Source organism: Anabrus simplex, chromosome 6 (assembly GCF_040414725.1).
Source record: "Anabrus simplex isolate iqAnaSimp1 chromosome 6, ASM4041472v1, whole genome shotgun sequence".
In the NCBI taxonomy this organism is placed as follows: Eukaryota; Metazoa; Arthropoda; class Insecta; order Orthoptera; family Tettigoniidae; genus Anabrus; species Anabrus simplex.
The window spans coordinates 240,204,254-240,221,610 of record NC_090270.1 but is presented as its reverse complement, the minus strand read 5'-3'; the positions used below and the strand labels follow the sequence as shown (position 1 = coordinate 240,221,610).

The 17,357-nt window shown below is 38.6% G+C and overlaps 1 protein-coding gene across 1 annotated transcript in view; it reads left to right on the top strand.

The window, feature by feature from the left end:
* The window catches only part of LOC136875950 (nephrin-like), a 698,420-nt gene that overhangs the window by 540,806 nt on the left and 140,257 nt on the right, over positions 1–17,357 (top strand). Inside the window, exon 5 of the mRNA XM_067149568.2 lies at positions 8,748–8,899. Coding sequence (XP_067005669.2) covers positions 8,748–8,899 — 152 coding nt within the window. The remainder of the gene's footprint in view (positions 1–8,747; positions 8,900–17,357) is intronic.

Genomic DNA, 17,357 nt, shown 5'->3' with positions numbered 1-17,357 from the left:
TGAAGCCACTTCACTTCCTTCCGGAAGTTTGTACGCAGAGAAATATTTTAAAATTAACCTCTTGCTTGTCGGCATTCGGGTAATTTTCGCGGTATTTCTCAATAAGCACCTCGTTCTGTTCACATTTTTTTTTAACGCGATTGCTGTAACCTTTGCTCTTTACGTCCCATAGAGCCGGAAGGCCATGGTACAGTTCGATAAACTCCAAAATAAACTTTTTCAACACATGTTGTCTGCCATCACGATATGTTCTCCCCCACTTGTTGATGATACCAACTGGCGGGAGGACGGGATCTTGCACAATATTGCCAACACACGGCACACTATTTTGTGATTTGCGCAATATATTTCAAACTTTTTTGATTTCATAGAATATATTTCACAAACCTTCAATATTAAATACACACTATAAATTATATTGCACAAACCCCGATATTGCGCAATAATATTGCACATCTATGGGCCCCTTTAGCAAACAAAGTAGGGGTCCCCCATACTACGAAAAAAAGTAACTTTAAGCAATTTCCTTAACTGTACCGTAAGTTGAAGATGTAAAGCGCCCGGAAAGACTTGAATTTCTGTGTCTTGGGTAGCACAATCAAATTAAAAAAACAAATTTCGTAAATAACTTCCGGCCTAAATGCATTCTCGGGAAAAATGCCTAAAATATCTTGTTTCTTAACTCGTTTTCGCTGTGATCAAATCCTATCCAAATTAACTTACATAATTCTTTCCGTAATGTATTCCTTGGTTCAATACCCTCAGACGTTCTTTCTAAATTTCCGTACAGAATATAGTTATAGGGTCTTAAGTGAAACTTTGCACTGACTGTTATTAGCGCTCGTAGTGGTGTTTAAATGAACCTATGCATTAACTTACATTAGTGTTCGCAGTGGTATAAAATAGGCAAACTGCTAATGTAATCGACCGAATATCGGTGATTAAGAAAAGGATTGTAATATTTAGGAATAAACAAAGAATACATTATCATACTTTATTATATTTTATTTTCCAAAAATTCGTAGCTCATACCCCAGGATGTTTTCAACACTAATTTACTTGTCTGAAGGCCTAGAACTGTGGATTTTCCTCAAAGGCTGTTCAACGATATGTTCCGAAATTTACTCTAATATAGGGTATGACGTGAATAATTCCCTAATTCTGTCATACGCTGTTAAACAACTTATTAGTTTACATGGCCCGTAACACAGTCTTTGGTGCGTGAAATGTGTTTTCTGTGTACAGATTGTACTGTAGTTAAGCGCTTTATCACAACTTGTTTCTTAAGTCTGTAGCTGATTAGTTGTTGACAAGTCGGCTTCGAACCACGGGTCTTTGAAAGAAATGCCTGTACGGTAAACTTGCTCTCTAACTCTGAGGACAGTGAGGGAACAAGAACAGGATTGTGGGTGTCAGTAAGCTTGTTAATCATGGTCTGCTGTTCCCACAAGAAGTGCGGGAGAGGACAAAGGAATTGATTAGAGCGGAGACCCTGCAGACACGCCAAAGTAATGTCTGGGTGAACAACGCTGTCCGCTAATCTTTCGTGATGCTTTAAAAAGAATTTCGTCGTTGCCCGGGCAAAACCTCCTATGTGATAATATTTTTGGAGATATACTTACCCGCAGCACATAGATTATTAAGAGCAAGAATCCCTCGACAACATTCACACAATATTGCACCCTAGATGACAGAACCTTACCGGCCAAAGTTCGAGGCTAAAATATTTTACATAGGAGGTTTTGTCCCGGCAGCGACGATATACAGAGATGTGAAAAGGGCGTCTATGATCAGACACTCATAGTTCACATTCAAACAAAATTCACCACATTTCCTTGCGTAAAGAAATTTCAGGAAGTTCCTGGACTCTTTCCGTTATTTCGATACGTGTATTGTTAAATGGTGTCCATATAACAGCAGCATATAGTCGCTGCCAGGACATAACCTCCTAATTGAAATATTTTAGCTTAGAACCGGTAAGGTTCTGTTATCTAAGGTGCAATAATGTATGTGCTGCGGGTCAGTATATCTCCAAAAATATTATCACATGGGAGGTTTTGTCCCGGCAGCGACGATATTCATGTTTAGAGCGTACTAGTGTACTGTCCGTGTACGGATACTTGACATTTTATGTAACAGTTTTGTTATTCTTTACGGACACGGAATTATAGATCATGCCTAATTATGAATAAATTGAAAGATGTAGCCATGCGTACAAACCGGCTTCGACGGTGGGGTAATGTGTACCGAATGGAGGACAACAGCTTACCTAGGGGAATCATTAACTCGATGATTGAGAGCATGAAGAGGACTGGGAGACTAACGTGAATTTGACTAGTTTCAGATTTGATTAATATAAAAATTAGACCTGTAAAGGCAAACAAGATCGCAGAGTTAGTTGTAAGTATAAGCTATTTAGGCTCATAACTAATTCACATTGGCTTACACACTGAACAATGTAAAGCATACTCGTCTATAAAGAAAATGTATGAACGTATGTCATATATTATGGTTTATTTAACATTTTTTCCAAACTGAAAACGCGTTGCAATACTATGACTTGCAACCCGTTTTATACCAAACTCTTAGATTTGGAAGTTGAAGTAAAAAAAAAACAGTCCATTTCGCTTTACGAATGTTTTAGACGTACAACTTCAATACCTCAACTCAGGATGAAAAGTATTTTCCATTTCCTGTATAAGAGTTGCTGTACAATGGATATCGAACAAATCTTGCAGGTTCTGAGACCTGAATAATCGTTTCTACTACCTTGAAGTTCCCCTATTTTCTTCCCCTCTATGATCAATTGTAATGAGACTGTATTTTTCATTTAGAAGGGTGTTACCGAAATAGACTGCATTCCTGTGATTTCGCTTCTAATTTCCAGGCACGACGGTGTACCGCCGAGTTGGCGAGTTGGTATAAGTTACCCGAATGATCGTGAAACGTTTGCACTAGATCTACTTCTCAAAGGCCTTCAGTCTGCTTATTTACGTCACACCGACACAGATAGTTGTTATGGTGACAATGGGAAAGGAAAGGGTTAGCCATGGGAATGAACCGGTGGTGGCCTTAATTAAGAGACAGCCCCGGCATCTGCCTGGTGTGAAATTGGGAAACCACGTGGAAAATCATCTTCAGGACTGCCGACAGTGGGGTTCGAAATAACTATCTCCCGAATGGAAGATCACAGCTGCGTGCCCCTAACTCACTCGGAATTCGTCTTATTGACGAAATCTGTAATCTTAAATCATCCTTAATAACCCGTAACAATTCACTAATCGTTAGTGTAAACAACAACACAATTTAGAATGTTTTTACTACTCTTTGTAAAAGGTTACATTAAGATCTGTCTCTCGAAAAAAAGATGTACAAACGAGCGAACATTTTGACACTGAAAATCATATTTACCAATTTGAATAATTAGACACTCTGAGTACCAATCAAGATGACTAATCATAGTGGGTGCTATAGCCGTGAGCTTGTGTGTGAGATTATTTGAACATCATGGTCACTTGGTAAACGTACAGAAGGTTGAATTTGACCCTCCCTTGAGCATAATGCGCAGAATGACAGATTATAAATAAAGGAGTGATGTTTTTGCATTTTACGGTCTATTTTCGTTCCTATGTAATGCTATTTTAATACTCACATTCAACTCAGCCACTACATCTTTTCACACTTTCATCCAAAACAGTTTAAGAGACAGCCTAATTGAGCATTTATTGTCACGTAGGCCTACTGTATTTCTGATATTTTGAAGTATGTATTCCCCAACATAGCTATAAGAAACAGGTCCATCCAAATTTTTGTTGCCTTTCGAATGAATAATGACAACATTATATGACAATATTCTTCAGTCAAGCAATCCCTTTCCGTGTCGCTTTGAATACGAATTTTACTCCAAGAGTATTTTCTTATGGATGCAAGCAGAATGAAGTTTGAAAACCAGGGCGAAAATATCCTTTCCACATTCATATTGTTCATGCTGAATACTTTACTGACGAATGTCATTTGTCATGCATGTGTAATATTCTAAGTCTATCTGTATGGAAAGATGTATTGGTGCACTGCAATAACTGTAGAACGGCTGGATGGATTTTTAAGTGCTTTACGCTCTTGTCGACCGGGAAGATCCCTCGGGGAGCGTTTCCTTATATCACATATTGAATTTTGGTTAAAGTTATCTTAGAAGTAACGATTTCTACGAAGTAAGTTGCAGAAGACAATGGCACTGAAACACGTTCTCTGTTTCTGTTGTCTAAACCGTAAAGATACATTCATAAACTAGGACTGCTGTAATTGGTATAACAGCGCTTATTCACCAGCAGGCTGTGAAGTGCATTAGATAGAGCTTGAATCGTTACGTAGAAATAATAATAATAATAATAATAATAATAATAATAATAATAATAATAATAATAATAATAATAATAATAATAATAATAATAATAATTGAGTGTGCTTCCGCCTGTCTCTAAAGCAAGTTTAAAAATTGATGTTTATAGTTCAGGAAGTATTTAATGACGAGCGAAGTAAGGCTTCTCCGACATATATTACAATATTTTTCAGGGTGAAAATGTTCGCTTCTTGTACGTAGAATGTTTACATACAACATACGCACGGACACTGTCTGATGCTGCAGCGCAGTGATGTACTTATAACTGCTTCTTGCGCATTACACATGGGTACGTCCTGAAGCCGCTGTAAAGTGATGTGTTTAGCTGTAGTTCAGTGATATACTTATAATTGCTTCTTGCGCATTACACATGGATACGTCCTGAAGCCGCTGTAAAGTGATGTGTACAGCTCTAGCTCAGTGATGTACTTATAATTGCTTCTTGCGCATTACACATGGATACGTCCTGAAGCCGCTGTAAAGTGATGTGTACAGCTCTAGCTCAGTGATGTACTTATAATTGCTTCTTGCGCATTACACATGGATACGTCCTGAAGCCGCTGTAAAGTGATGTGTACAGCTCTAGCTCAGTGATGTACTTATAATTGCTTCTTGCGCATTACACATGGATACGTCCTGAAGCCGCTGTAAAGTGATGTATACAGCTGTAGTGCAGTGATGTACTTATAATTGCTTCTTGCGCATTACACATGGGTACGTCCTGAAGCCGCTGTAAAGTGATGTGTTCAGCTCTAGCTCAGTGATGTACTTATAATTGCTTCTTGCGCATTACACATGGATACGTCCTGAAGCCGCTGTAAAGTGATGTGTACAGCTCTAGCTCAGTGATGTACTTATAATTGCTTCTTGCGCATTACACATGGATACGTCCTGAAGCCGCTGTAAAGTGATGTGTATAGCTCTAGCTCAGTGATGTACTTATAATTGCTTCTTGCGCATTACACATGGATACGTCCTGAAGCCGCTGTAAAGTCATGTTGTTTTGTTTGCTATTGGCTTTACGTCACACCGACACAGGTATGTCTTATGGCGAAGATGGGACAGGAAAGGGCTGGAAGTGGGAAGGCAGCGGCCGTGGCCTTAATTAAGGTACAGCCCCAGCATTCGCCTGGTGTGAAAATAGGAAACCCCGGAAAACCATCTTCAGGGCTGCCGACAGTGGGGTTCGAACCCACGATATCCCGAAAGCTGGATAATGACCGCACTTAAGCGACTGCAGCTATCGAGCTCGGTGCAAATTTATGTGACCAGCTGTAGTTCAGTGATGTACTTATAATTGCTTCTTGCGCATTACAAATGGATACGTCCTGAAGCAGCTGTAAAGTGATGTATACAGCTGTAGTGCAGTGATGTACTTATAAGTGCTTCTTGCATATTACGCATGCATACCCGCTGAAACATGTTACTATGGGTGGTATAAGCCGAGGGATAAACGGGATAATACCTAACTCATAAACATCACATTCCACTTCAAGCTGCTCCTTCGTACAAACCATTCACTAAATTCTTAAAAAGCCATGTTTGAAAAGGTAACGTTATTTATGTGTATACCGAAATATCCTACATTGTAGAAATGTAAGTTAAAGGAATTTTGTTGATTACGACAGTAAACACTTGGTACTATCTAGGTTTGGACTATTTTATTAACACCCTCGTATATTGGTAAGAATTAAAAAGCATAGGATATTTCACTCAGAACTGAAATCTTTATGTCTGTTAACTGCAGAAACTCTGCGCTAGGTACTTCGGCTCGGCATGACATTATCTACAACGTGACAGGTCGTGAATCGCAGGAACGGTTATTATGTACATTTTGCTAATATTTACAGGATCTCTGGAGAAATGTTCTCATATAATTAAGTATTAAACTGTGCTGAAAGGGAAGAAAATAATTCTATCTGAACAATATCTCGGGTTACGCTACCTAAAGCTATTATGATATCCACAACGTGTATGCTTAATAAATGTAGGGCATTAAAATGTCTAAAACAATTCTACGGGACAACACATGGCACCCTTAATAAGTTTTTTAAAATATTGTTGTACCTGCAGAAATATTACGCTATGTACATGAAGAGTTTTCCAGCGGCCTGGCTTAACCTTTAATTTTCCCTCTTTGAGTAATTCAGTCTAATAACGGGTTTGCCCCCTGCGATGAGTGTTTTCCAACTGGATCGATCATGTGCAGTACGGTTCGCGTCTGCATAGCTCCTGCATCCTGAATTCACAAGAAATATCATCATAAATGCGTTTCTTGGTCTTCCAGGATGAGGTCTCCCCGGCATTTTACGTTCCAAAATTCCCACGAACGCGTTCCTACGTCTAAGACTGTGTCCCATCCAACAAAGTTGTCCCTTTCGAATTTGACTCAACATCTGCCCCTTTTCTTGAACAATGTTCAATACATCAGTGTTGGTCCCCTTCTTCACCCAACGTATCCATTGCAGCCGACGCCAACACCACATCTCAAAGGCTGCTACCCTTTTAAATATCAATCTCCGTTAACGTCCGGGTTCAGCACAATACAGCGCAACAGACCAAACGTAAGATTTCATTTATTTTACGTAAGAGGAGGGAAGTTTCTTTCCGACAGAGAAGGTACTCTTTATCTCTGAAGACTTGCTTGGCTATCGCTATTCGTATATTCGAGTGCAAAAATTCTACAAGATAATCGCCCACACCACATGTGTGTAAAGAAGCACTCAGCGAAACAGCTGAATTTTTGCATGTCTTCTTCCATGTCATTCAGGTTAGTTCGCGAATATGTTTTAAAAACCTAAGACTTGCGGTGAACAATTCCTTCAATACAAATGAAGCAGAGATCATGTGCAAGCATTGACATGCTGTAAATTTATTCATTTCCATATTTTAGAAAATGTAATAATCTGTCTTTGAATGAAAAATAAATAATACCAAATATAAACAGCTGCGTTATTTAATATTAGTGGGGATTAGAAGCATTTTCTCTTGGAAGTTTTCCTTTGAACTCTGCCATTCGTGGTTTACTCAAGGTTAATTTAAATCCATTTCAATGCAATAAGTAAAATTGGCATACTTTTCTGTTACTCTTAGTGATATCATACGTAGGTCTCAAAGGACGTAATCTCCTTGATTCGTAAAACCCTAATCGACTTGCATGGAACCGAAGGAAAAAGATAGTTTAAGACACATTTCATTGAATGCGTATCATGCTATTAATATAAGCATTTTGAATGAGTAATTCTGCTTAGTGAAATAATCTCACAAAATAAACGTCCATTGTCTACGGAAACCAAAATTCTCGTATGAATGGCGTTAGAGAATACGGATGTTTTCCTGAAATTTACAAGTCGGAAGTTATGAAAGGTGGGGATACACACTTGACATTAAAGTGAAAACAAACGTCCTCATACACCGTAATTAAATATTTAATATTTTACTCTAAATATTATGTATTATATATCGATGGCAAATCTTCATGAATGAACTGTTATTTTCAATATCATTTTAATACAGTTGAAAATGAATGATCATAGTCAGTTTAACGTTTGAAAATGTTTATTCTTTTTTATTTCTTTACCTGTGTATATAATTATCTATACTAATATCTAGATAGCCTGAAAAATTCAGATTAAAAATGTTAATTTGTATCATCCGGTTATAATAATGACATTAGACAACACGGCAAGTTGCAATTTCCCCAGTTACTTAATATTCCAAAAATTAGTAATTGAAGAACATTCACTATAATGCTTTGCAGAGTAATGTCAGTAAAATACTACGATACAGTTAATAATGTTAAACTAAATACAACTACAAATACGAATTAAATTTAACAGAATGATGCAATTTAATCTCCGTATCGCTACCTCCATATATAGATCTTATTTACGATACGCGTTTATTTTGGTATGAAATAAACCTCAGAGTTTTAAAGGGTTGTAGGAAAAATGCGACCAACGTTCAGTACGTCATTGTTAGTCATTACCTGGTAAGAAGTAGTAAAAGTGTTACATGTGACTGGAAAACTAAATTATGTTTGATGGAGATGTGGACTGTATTTTTCTTTGAAACACAACCATACATATGTTGCAAAATTTACAACCCCCTTCGTTTTATTGTGACCCATGTATCTAAAGGTATTCTGTATTATATAAACGTAACTGTATGTGAGTAAACTTACATCACCAGGAAGTGTAGATTGCCAGTTCTGTTTTAGACCCCTAATCACGTTAAAGAAAGAAGCCTTAATAAATAATATGCTACGCCTTCGTGCATATACTTGTTTAAAATGTATTTCAACTAAATATATAACATATGAAACTAAGAAGATACATTTTATTTCCAGTGCGACCATTGGAGGTTCGACTACTAGGGGAGAACCAACCACTGTCAGCTGGAAGTCAGTACGAGGTGGCATGTCAATCAGTGGGGTCACGACCTCCAGCCCGCATAAGCTGGTGGAAAGGGGGACAGCTCATGGATCGTTCCAGGGAGACAGTAAGTTCAACTTGAAACATTAAATTACTATAGCAGGTTATTTGTTCCGACTAATTACATATTATTATTATTATTATTATTATTATTATTATTATTATTATTATTATTATTATTATTATTATTATTATTATTATTATTATTATTATTTAATACTTCAAATGTTACCAACTCATTGCTTGGATAAGAGCTTGATGAAACTTTTCAAAATTAAACATTCACCGAACACGTGCGAAGTAGGTCCAATGGATAGAAAATATCCTTAATTTATCACCGATTGGTCCGTCTCTGTGGTATAGTGGTTAGTGTGATTAGCTGCCACCGTCGAAGGCCCGGATTAGATTCCCGGCCCTACCACGGAACTTGAAAAGTCGTACGAGGAATCGAACGAGGTCCACTCAACCTAGGGAGGTCAACTGAGAAGAGGGGATTCGATTCCTACCTCAGCCATCCTCGAAGTGGTTTTCCGTGGTTTCCCACTTCTCCTCCGGGCAAATGCTGGAATGGTGCCCAACTTAAAACCACGGCCTTTTCCTTCTCACTTCCTTGCCTATCCCTTCAAATCTTCCCGTATCTCTGACAAGTCTTATCTTACTACATAGAGTTGAGATCACTTGGGCGAGCTACTGATCTTTCTCCCCATTTGTATCTCCTACCAGATGTCTCACGCTCAAGGCCACTGCCCATGATGTGGTAGAAATGGGACCGCTCGCTGAGTCTCGGGGTGGGGGGTGGGCTGAAATGATATCTGTGTGGTAAACTGACCAAATATTTTTAATATCACCGATTGACTGATCATAAATAGAATTCAACGAAATACATACTATTATAAATTGAAGTTCTCGAAGAAGGAATCAACTTGCATATCCACCGAGTAAAACTCTCCGTTCGTTTCGTTGATCAGTATTAATGGGGATTATACCTTCATATACATTTTCCATTGAAGTCACTTGTACTTATATCGCTATGTCCAATTGAGGAAACTTGTGCTATTTGTAATTTCACTGCACCTCTGACTGTACTCTATGAGGGTCAATCATTTTAAAATTAAAGTGATAAATTAGATATCATTTACCTGTTCAATAATCAATATGTAGAGAATAAGCTTCTTCCACAATTTCTCTGATAATGTTCGACTAGCAAAGATTATTAACAGATCAATGAACATTAAGAAATAATGTAAAGAAATAGGGTAAATACAGGTTGAGTAAAAATCTAAGGCAAATTAATCTGCAAGTCAAATTGTTTCATCTACTGAATATGGCTGGATGAAACAACTTAGCAAACGAGTTAAAATGAACTCGTTGTTAATTCATCAGTAGTAATGGGTATTAAGGAAGAAATGAAATATGACTTGCTGAGTCATCAAAGAGCAAACCATTTTCGGTGAGAGGTTTCAATTAATGAATGAAGAATACCGACAGATCTAGCAATCGGAGGAATAAGGACAAGAGTATTCTTAGTGTATTCACTGTATCATTGAGAAGATCAGGTTGAATCAGTCAGGGTCAACAGCAAGGATATGATAGTGCTAATGAGTAACTTCAGGCGAGAATATGAAATATAACTAAAGGATTTGAGAAGATGAGGGTACTGCGGGAAAGATATGGAAGCTAATAGGAATGGGAAGCGTTTACAAGTATCTTATGATAGTATGGTATTCGTAGCTATGAATTCCTTTTGAAGTATATGAGGCATGAGGGTCAGTGAGGGCACCTGATTCACCTGCAGGCATTATGTCACAATTTGAATTAAGGAAATATGTTAGGAAAGTGTGGGTATTCCGATAATTTTTTTATTATATAGACCACCATTTGATCGCATAGAAGTGCGTAGGCTATCACTAGGCCTACGATAAAGAAAATTAAGTCTATATGCAAACGAATGAAATTATATAATCCACAGGACTCTTTCTCACACTTCTTAAATCTGACTACCTCAGTTGAGTCTGAACCCACGGTTTTGAGATCCTAGGGTGGACACTCCACTATTTATCAACAGAGGTTAAGGAAGCATTGTCCGAAACTGTAGACCAAGGGCTACGAGGGAGCACTCAATAGATGATTGTGAAAATATGCTGATTTGTAATACTTGTCTACCGAGCTCGATAGCTGCAGTCGCTTAAGTGCGGCCAGTATACAGTATTCGGGAGAGAGTAGGTTTGAACCCCACTGTCGGCAGCCCTGAAAATGGTTTTCCGTGGTTTCCCATTTTCACACCAGGCAAATGCTGGGGCTGTACCTTAATTAAGGCCACGGCCGCTTCCTTCCCACTCCTAGCCCTTTCCTGTCCCATCGTCGCCGTAAGACCTACCTGTGTCGGTGCGACGTAAAGCAAGTAGCAAAAAAAAAAAAAATTGGCTATAACTCTACACTTACAAGTTCATTTGCCATCGGTGCAGAATTTATTTGAGGCATGTACACAGTAAACCCTTTTGTAATATATCATGGTACAAGGGCTCTATAAACCACAAAAAATAACGTAAATTATTAATTTTGATACTCAAATGATAGATGAAAGTGGAACTGGTAACTTGATACTTAACTTCACAGTTCGTTGAATTACCACTTTGACGTTCATCTGCAGTTAATGGCGCCATAACTACGCTAAAGAGCAAGTTAAAAGCGTTGTGAAGCTCATTTTACAGAACGCTGTGAAATGAATTCTTTAATGAATGTCCGATGTGACCTGCAGAGAGCGAAAAATTACAACGTAGCAGGGTAATTACATTTATTTCTGGATATAATTTGCTGAAGTAAAGTAAATTTAAATAATTGGAACAGCGTAACTCCATGCAAGTTTTTTACTTTGAAATATCAAGTGTTATCATTACATTTTCTATTTAATTCTCTGTTTTACCTGTATTTATTTATTTATTTATTTATTTATTTATTTATTTATTTATTTATTTATTTATTTATTTATTTTATTAATTTATTTTATTTATTTATTTATTTTTAATTTTTAAATTTTATTCTCGCCTTTTTATTGGTGTCAATTGTCAAATCATATTTCCAGGGTCATTTGACTAAATTACATTTTTTTGCAATATATGCTTGAGTCATGACTTGTATATATTTAAACATTATCCATGCAGAATATAGCCTAGCATAAGAAGTTCACGCTAATTTGTCCTCAGTATCGATTTCCGGCTCAGTTTCCAATTATTTCTTTATGATTTGGCGAACTGGGAGACGATCGTCTCAGTAATAGTGAATTCGATTGGGAAGTGAGTAAAGATTCATTTCTCAATCCTTGCAATTTTCTGTGCTGTTCTTCAGTTCAATCTAAAGCAAATGCTAGTATAGTACAGAGAATATACGGTGCGGAAGGTTCCTTTTCAATTCTGCCACCAACTATTTACAGGCATACATTGAGTGGCCAAAATTCATGGCAAGACATTAAATGTGACGCTAATAACGAGTTGCTCCTCCTCGATCCATCAAAACGGCAGCAATACGGCAAGTCGTTGACTCTACAAGGTGTTGGAATCGTTCTAGAGGGATCTGGGCCCAGGCATTTTGAACAGCTACCCACAATTGGTCTTGTGTTGTTGGTGCGGGATTCATGGAGCGTACACCAGCATCAACTACATTCCATAAATGCTCGATTGGAATAAGATCTGGAGATCTGGAGGGCCAAACCATGGTATAACTTCACTGAAGTGATCCTCCAACGACCTGCGTGCCACCACAGAACAGTGATATGGTGCATTGTCCTCTTGAAACATGGCATATCTATCAGGGTACTGCGTAAATGGATGCAGATGATCTGGAAGAATGTACGCATAACGTGCACCTGCCACCGCTCCCTGCAGCCGCACAATGGGGTCTATTTGCGATCATGAGAACGCCGCCCGGACCAGAATTGAGCCCGGACACAACCTTGTTGACACGCAGGATCCTTAGCTTCATGGGGCATACGCCACACTTTCACGCGCCCATCAGCTCGATACAACAGGAACCGGGATTCATCGGACCATACCACACGCCGCCACTTTTTTTTGGTTCATCGACGATGCTCGCGGGTCCATTCACGTCGTTGAACTCTGTGTCGAGGTGTCAGGAAATGGACACGAGTTGGTCGTCGGCTAATGAAGCCTATGCGGTTCAGTTGCCTCATTAGGGTCCTGCCAGAAATGGGTTCCTGACTCCCAACATTCAACTGGAAGGTGATTTGCCTCACAGTACCCCGTCGAGCGCCCAATATGGTTCTGCTGGTATTCCCGTGTGGCGATTTACGTGGCTGGTAACATTCTCTTTGCGATGTTGAAGACCCACCCTCGGCACTGTTGACCTCGGAAACCTGAATTCCCACATAATCTCCGCAATGTTATGACTCGTGCGCTGTGCTCCGATGATCATCCCATGTTCAAAATCTGTTAACTCGATTTTGTTACTATCTTCACGACACTGGTGTCTGTGAGAGACTGCTCAGCTACACCGCAGCTAGCCGCAACACTCAGGGGTCATACACGGCACATTCTCTAATGGGACACCACTACACGTGACTTCCGACCACTCAGTGTACATCAGTACAGCCATCAGAGACGTTTGACTTTCAGAAATATTCCAGATACACTGAATACATGGAGCCGTTGAACGACCGATATTGACCCTTGTCAATTTAAATTTATTTATTTCCATTTTACGTGTGGCTGTACATCGATTTTACCAGAGGCGACCGGATATTGTTCTATTGGTGGTGCCAGAAAATTTAAAATTTGTAAACAAGTCTTTCAAAGTTGCAAGTACAGATAGTGCATATTTACCTGTGCTATAAGTTTCGTGATATCTCACTGTTTAATTCTGCTAGGATATTGTACAAGCCCCTTCTTTTTATGAAGTATGATCTGAAATGAAATTATGAATTGAGAAACTAATATAAATATTTACTTGAATCCACACGCATTTTTCTTCAAATTCCAATTTTAAGAAAATTGTTGAGCAAATTAAGAATTGTTTAGAAATAATATGTGTTATGAAGTAAATATGTGTAGGGCCTATTCACCAAAAAACATTTGTTACAAACCCTCGAACGACACCTTGAAATGAACTAATTAGAACGGTAGGTACTGAAAGTAACACGTGCTTGCATCACATAGGAATAAATAATCACAGCTACCACCAAAATACGCCCTCATACTTGGTCACAATTTTAGTTGCCCCGTAACTGAAAAGAAATGTCCTTACCTTCATCTTCAAGGCTACTTTATACATACAAATATATTTAACGTTGCTTTTCATAAACACATGATATGAGCACAGAGAAAAATGCATTTCTGTCGCTAAAAAGAGCTTTAAAATTCGTTCGTTTGCTATTTACACATTTCTTTCCGAATACCTTCTACAATACCATTGACATGTTTAAAAGATCTGTAGGAATTTTTTTCGAGATCATTTTAAATCTAGTGTTTCTTCATTTTGTAGATTGTTCATATCAATTCATTTCAGACTTCTTATAAAGTTTCCTCATTTTGAGTTTGAGAGTTCCAATAACTGGATTTTGATGAGAGGGAATATCAGTTACTTGGAATGTCTTAACCGATTTCAATCTACTTCTGAAACGGTGATTGAGAACTATGAAATAAATTTGATTGGGGACAATATTTTCAGGTTTATCCTGTGGCGATTTCCAATTGTATAGACTTTTATATGGCAGCTTTGTGAAAGTATTAATAATTGTTAGGTCTCCTTCTTGATAAAAAGGAGCTGGCTGGTTCCGTAGGTAATTTATTTCACATAATACAAAGTCACCTACTATTATTGCTGAATTTCTAATCCAGTTTTACTAATGAAGTCACCGATGATGATCTTATCATGCTTCGCAGTTAATGTTATCATATCCTTGATTAAACCGCAGAATCGTTTTAGTTCATTATAATTTTTTACCATCAGTGGAGGAATACACTTTTATGATGTTGATGCTGTCGGGTAGGGCACGCAAATGTAGCAACAAAACACGATCGGAATAAGGAACAAAACTACACACTGCATGGTTCACTCGTTGAGAAGCTATCACAGCATCAACATACGTATTTGCCAGTGTTACATGCACCTGATCCTGACCATCTCATTTCACTGACTCCAAGTAGTTCAATTTTCCTTCCTCAGGAGAGGCTATTGGCACTTAATGCAGTGCGACCACTTATTCCGGTGATCGCTTAGTGGACGAATTTTCACGTCATACTCGGGACATATGAGTACTCGTTCAATAAGATTATACCTCCTAGGAAAGACATTTAAGGAGAACCTTTATTATCAAAAGGCACCTCGGTTTTTTATGGACACCTGGAATTAAAGGAAGAAATCAGACTAACTAGATACCTTAGATGCAGAAGCAGAGGAGGTTCCCCTCTTGAGAGCTGGTATGAGAAGACGCGAAATATACTTTGGCTCCGCCCTGAACCTTTATTTTATTTTAAAAACTAACCTTCGATTTCGACGGGTTTCTTCTAGTAAATATTAAGAGCTAGAGTCCTATATTTAGATGTGTCGGCTAACTTTTTGCGAAGGATGTGTCTTCCATACTGTATCTTGCGGAAACCTAGAATTTTCGTACAAAGCACTACCGTACGATATGGAACATAACCTTTCTTAAATTCCGCGGAGTCACATGATGTGGACACCGACATCTTGTACTTGTAAGTCATAGAATTCGATCAGAAGTGATTTAGTTTTTCTGGGGAAGGTCTGTTCCTAGCGGTACATACATGGGTCTAGTAATATGATAACGATTGTTTGCTGATTTCCTCTTCCTTCCCAGGTTTCCTTTAAGAGTTTTTTAAAATCTCTGTATTTAACTCCATGGAGTTGGCGGTGATCGCATATATCCACGGTATCCCAAGCCTCTCACATGAGGCGACTGAAAGTGTACAGACCGGATTTCATCTTGGGAGCACGCGTTGACGTCAACTGGTCCCGTAGCGGTGTCTGACTTGTAACAGACTCCTTGCCTTAATCTTCCCTATCAATTCTTCTTTGGCCAACAGTTGCTCTCTTGCAGCAGCGGCCTAGGGAGTGTGTCATTGTCACCTCCTTTGTGATCCTTCTCAACGATACCTTCCTACTCTCCCTGCTGTATTTCCCTTCAGTTTAGTATTAATATAGGATAGTTAATCGCTGGTAGTTTCTCTTAAAACAGTAATCACCACCGCCAGCATCTCACCACCACGTGGGGCTAAAAAGGGGTCCTTTCTAGCAAAAGACGAAAAAATCCTTATGAATAATATTATTGCTAGTTGCTTTACGTCGCACCGATAGGTCTTATGGCGACGATGGGACAAGGAAGGGCTAGGAGTGGGAAGGAAGTGGCCGTGGCCTTTAATTAAGGTACAGCCCCAGCGTTTGCCTGGTGTGAAAATGGGAAACCACGGAAAACCATTTTCAGGGCTGCCGACAGTGGGGTTCGAACCTACTATCTGCCGAATACTGGATACTGGCCGCACTTAAGCGACTGCAGCTATCGAGCTCGGTATGAGTACTATTACCTAATTTTAATGTTGAATACATTTCTTAGCAGAAAATGTAGGGGGTCCTCATACTGATAAAGAACTTAAAATTAATCAGTTTTCTCAATTGTGCCGAACGTTGAAGGGATAAAGGGCCCAGAAAGGTTTAAAATTGTGAGTCTTGGATAGCTTTACCAAATTAAAAAAGAATCCAAAATCACTTCCGGCCTAAATGCAGTTCTTGAAATTACTCGTTTCCTTACTCGTAGGCCTCATCTTTTTAATTAATGTCCTAGCAAAATTAACTTATTTACATAATTCTTTCCATAATGTGTTCCTTGGTTCAATGCCCTCAGGCATCCACATTGAATGCAGTTATAAGGCTTAGCGCTCGTAGTGGTGGAAAAAGGCAAACTGCTAATCTACAGGATAACAATGATTAAGAAAAGGATTGTAATATTTAGGAATATATAAAAATATATTCTAATGATTTATAATATTTACCTAAAATTCGTAGAACAGAACGCGACAGCTGCAGTCGCTTAAGTGCGGCCAGTATCCAGTAATCGGGAGATCGTGCGTTCGAGCCCCACTGTCGGCAGCCCTGAAGATGGTTTTCCGTCGTTTCCCATTTTAACAGCATGCAAATGCCGGGGCTGTACCTTAATTAAGGCCACGGCCAATTCCTTCCACTTCCTAGGCCTTTCCTATCCCATCGTCGCCATAAGACATATCTGTGTCGGTGCGACGTAAAGCAAATAATAATAATAATAATAATAATAATTCGTAGATCATATCCTTGGGATGTTTCCAACATTGAGTTGCTTGCCTGAAGGCCTAGAACTGTGGATTTAAAAAAATGTTAGATAATGCTTTTGTATTAAAGTACGAATTGCCCTCTTTGTACGTTATAGAACGATCCCATCGCATTAATGATTAATCCGACTGTTATAATGTTTCATTGTACTCAGTGTAGCCGGTTTAACATTGAAACGTTAATTATGTTCATGT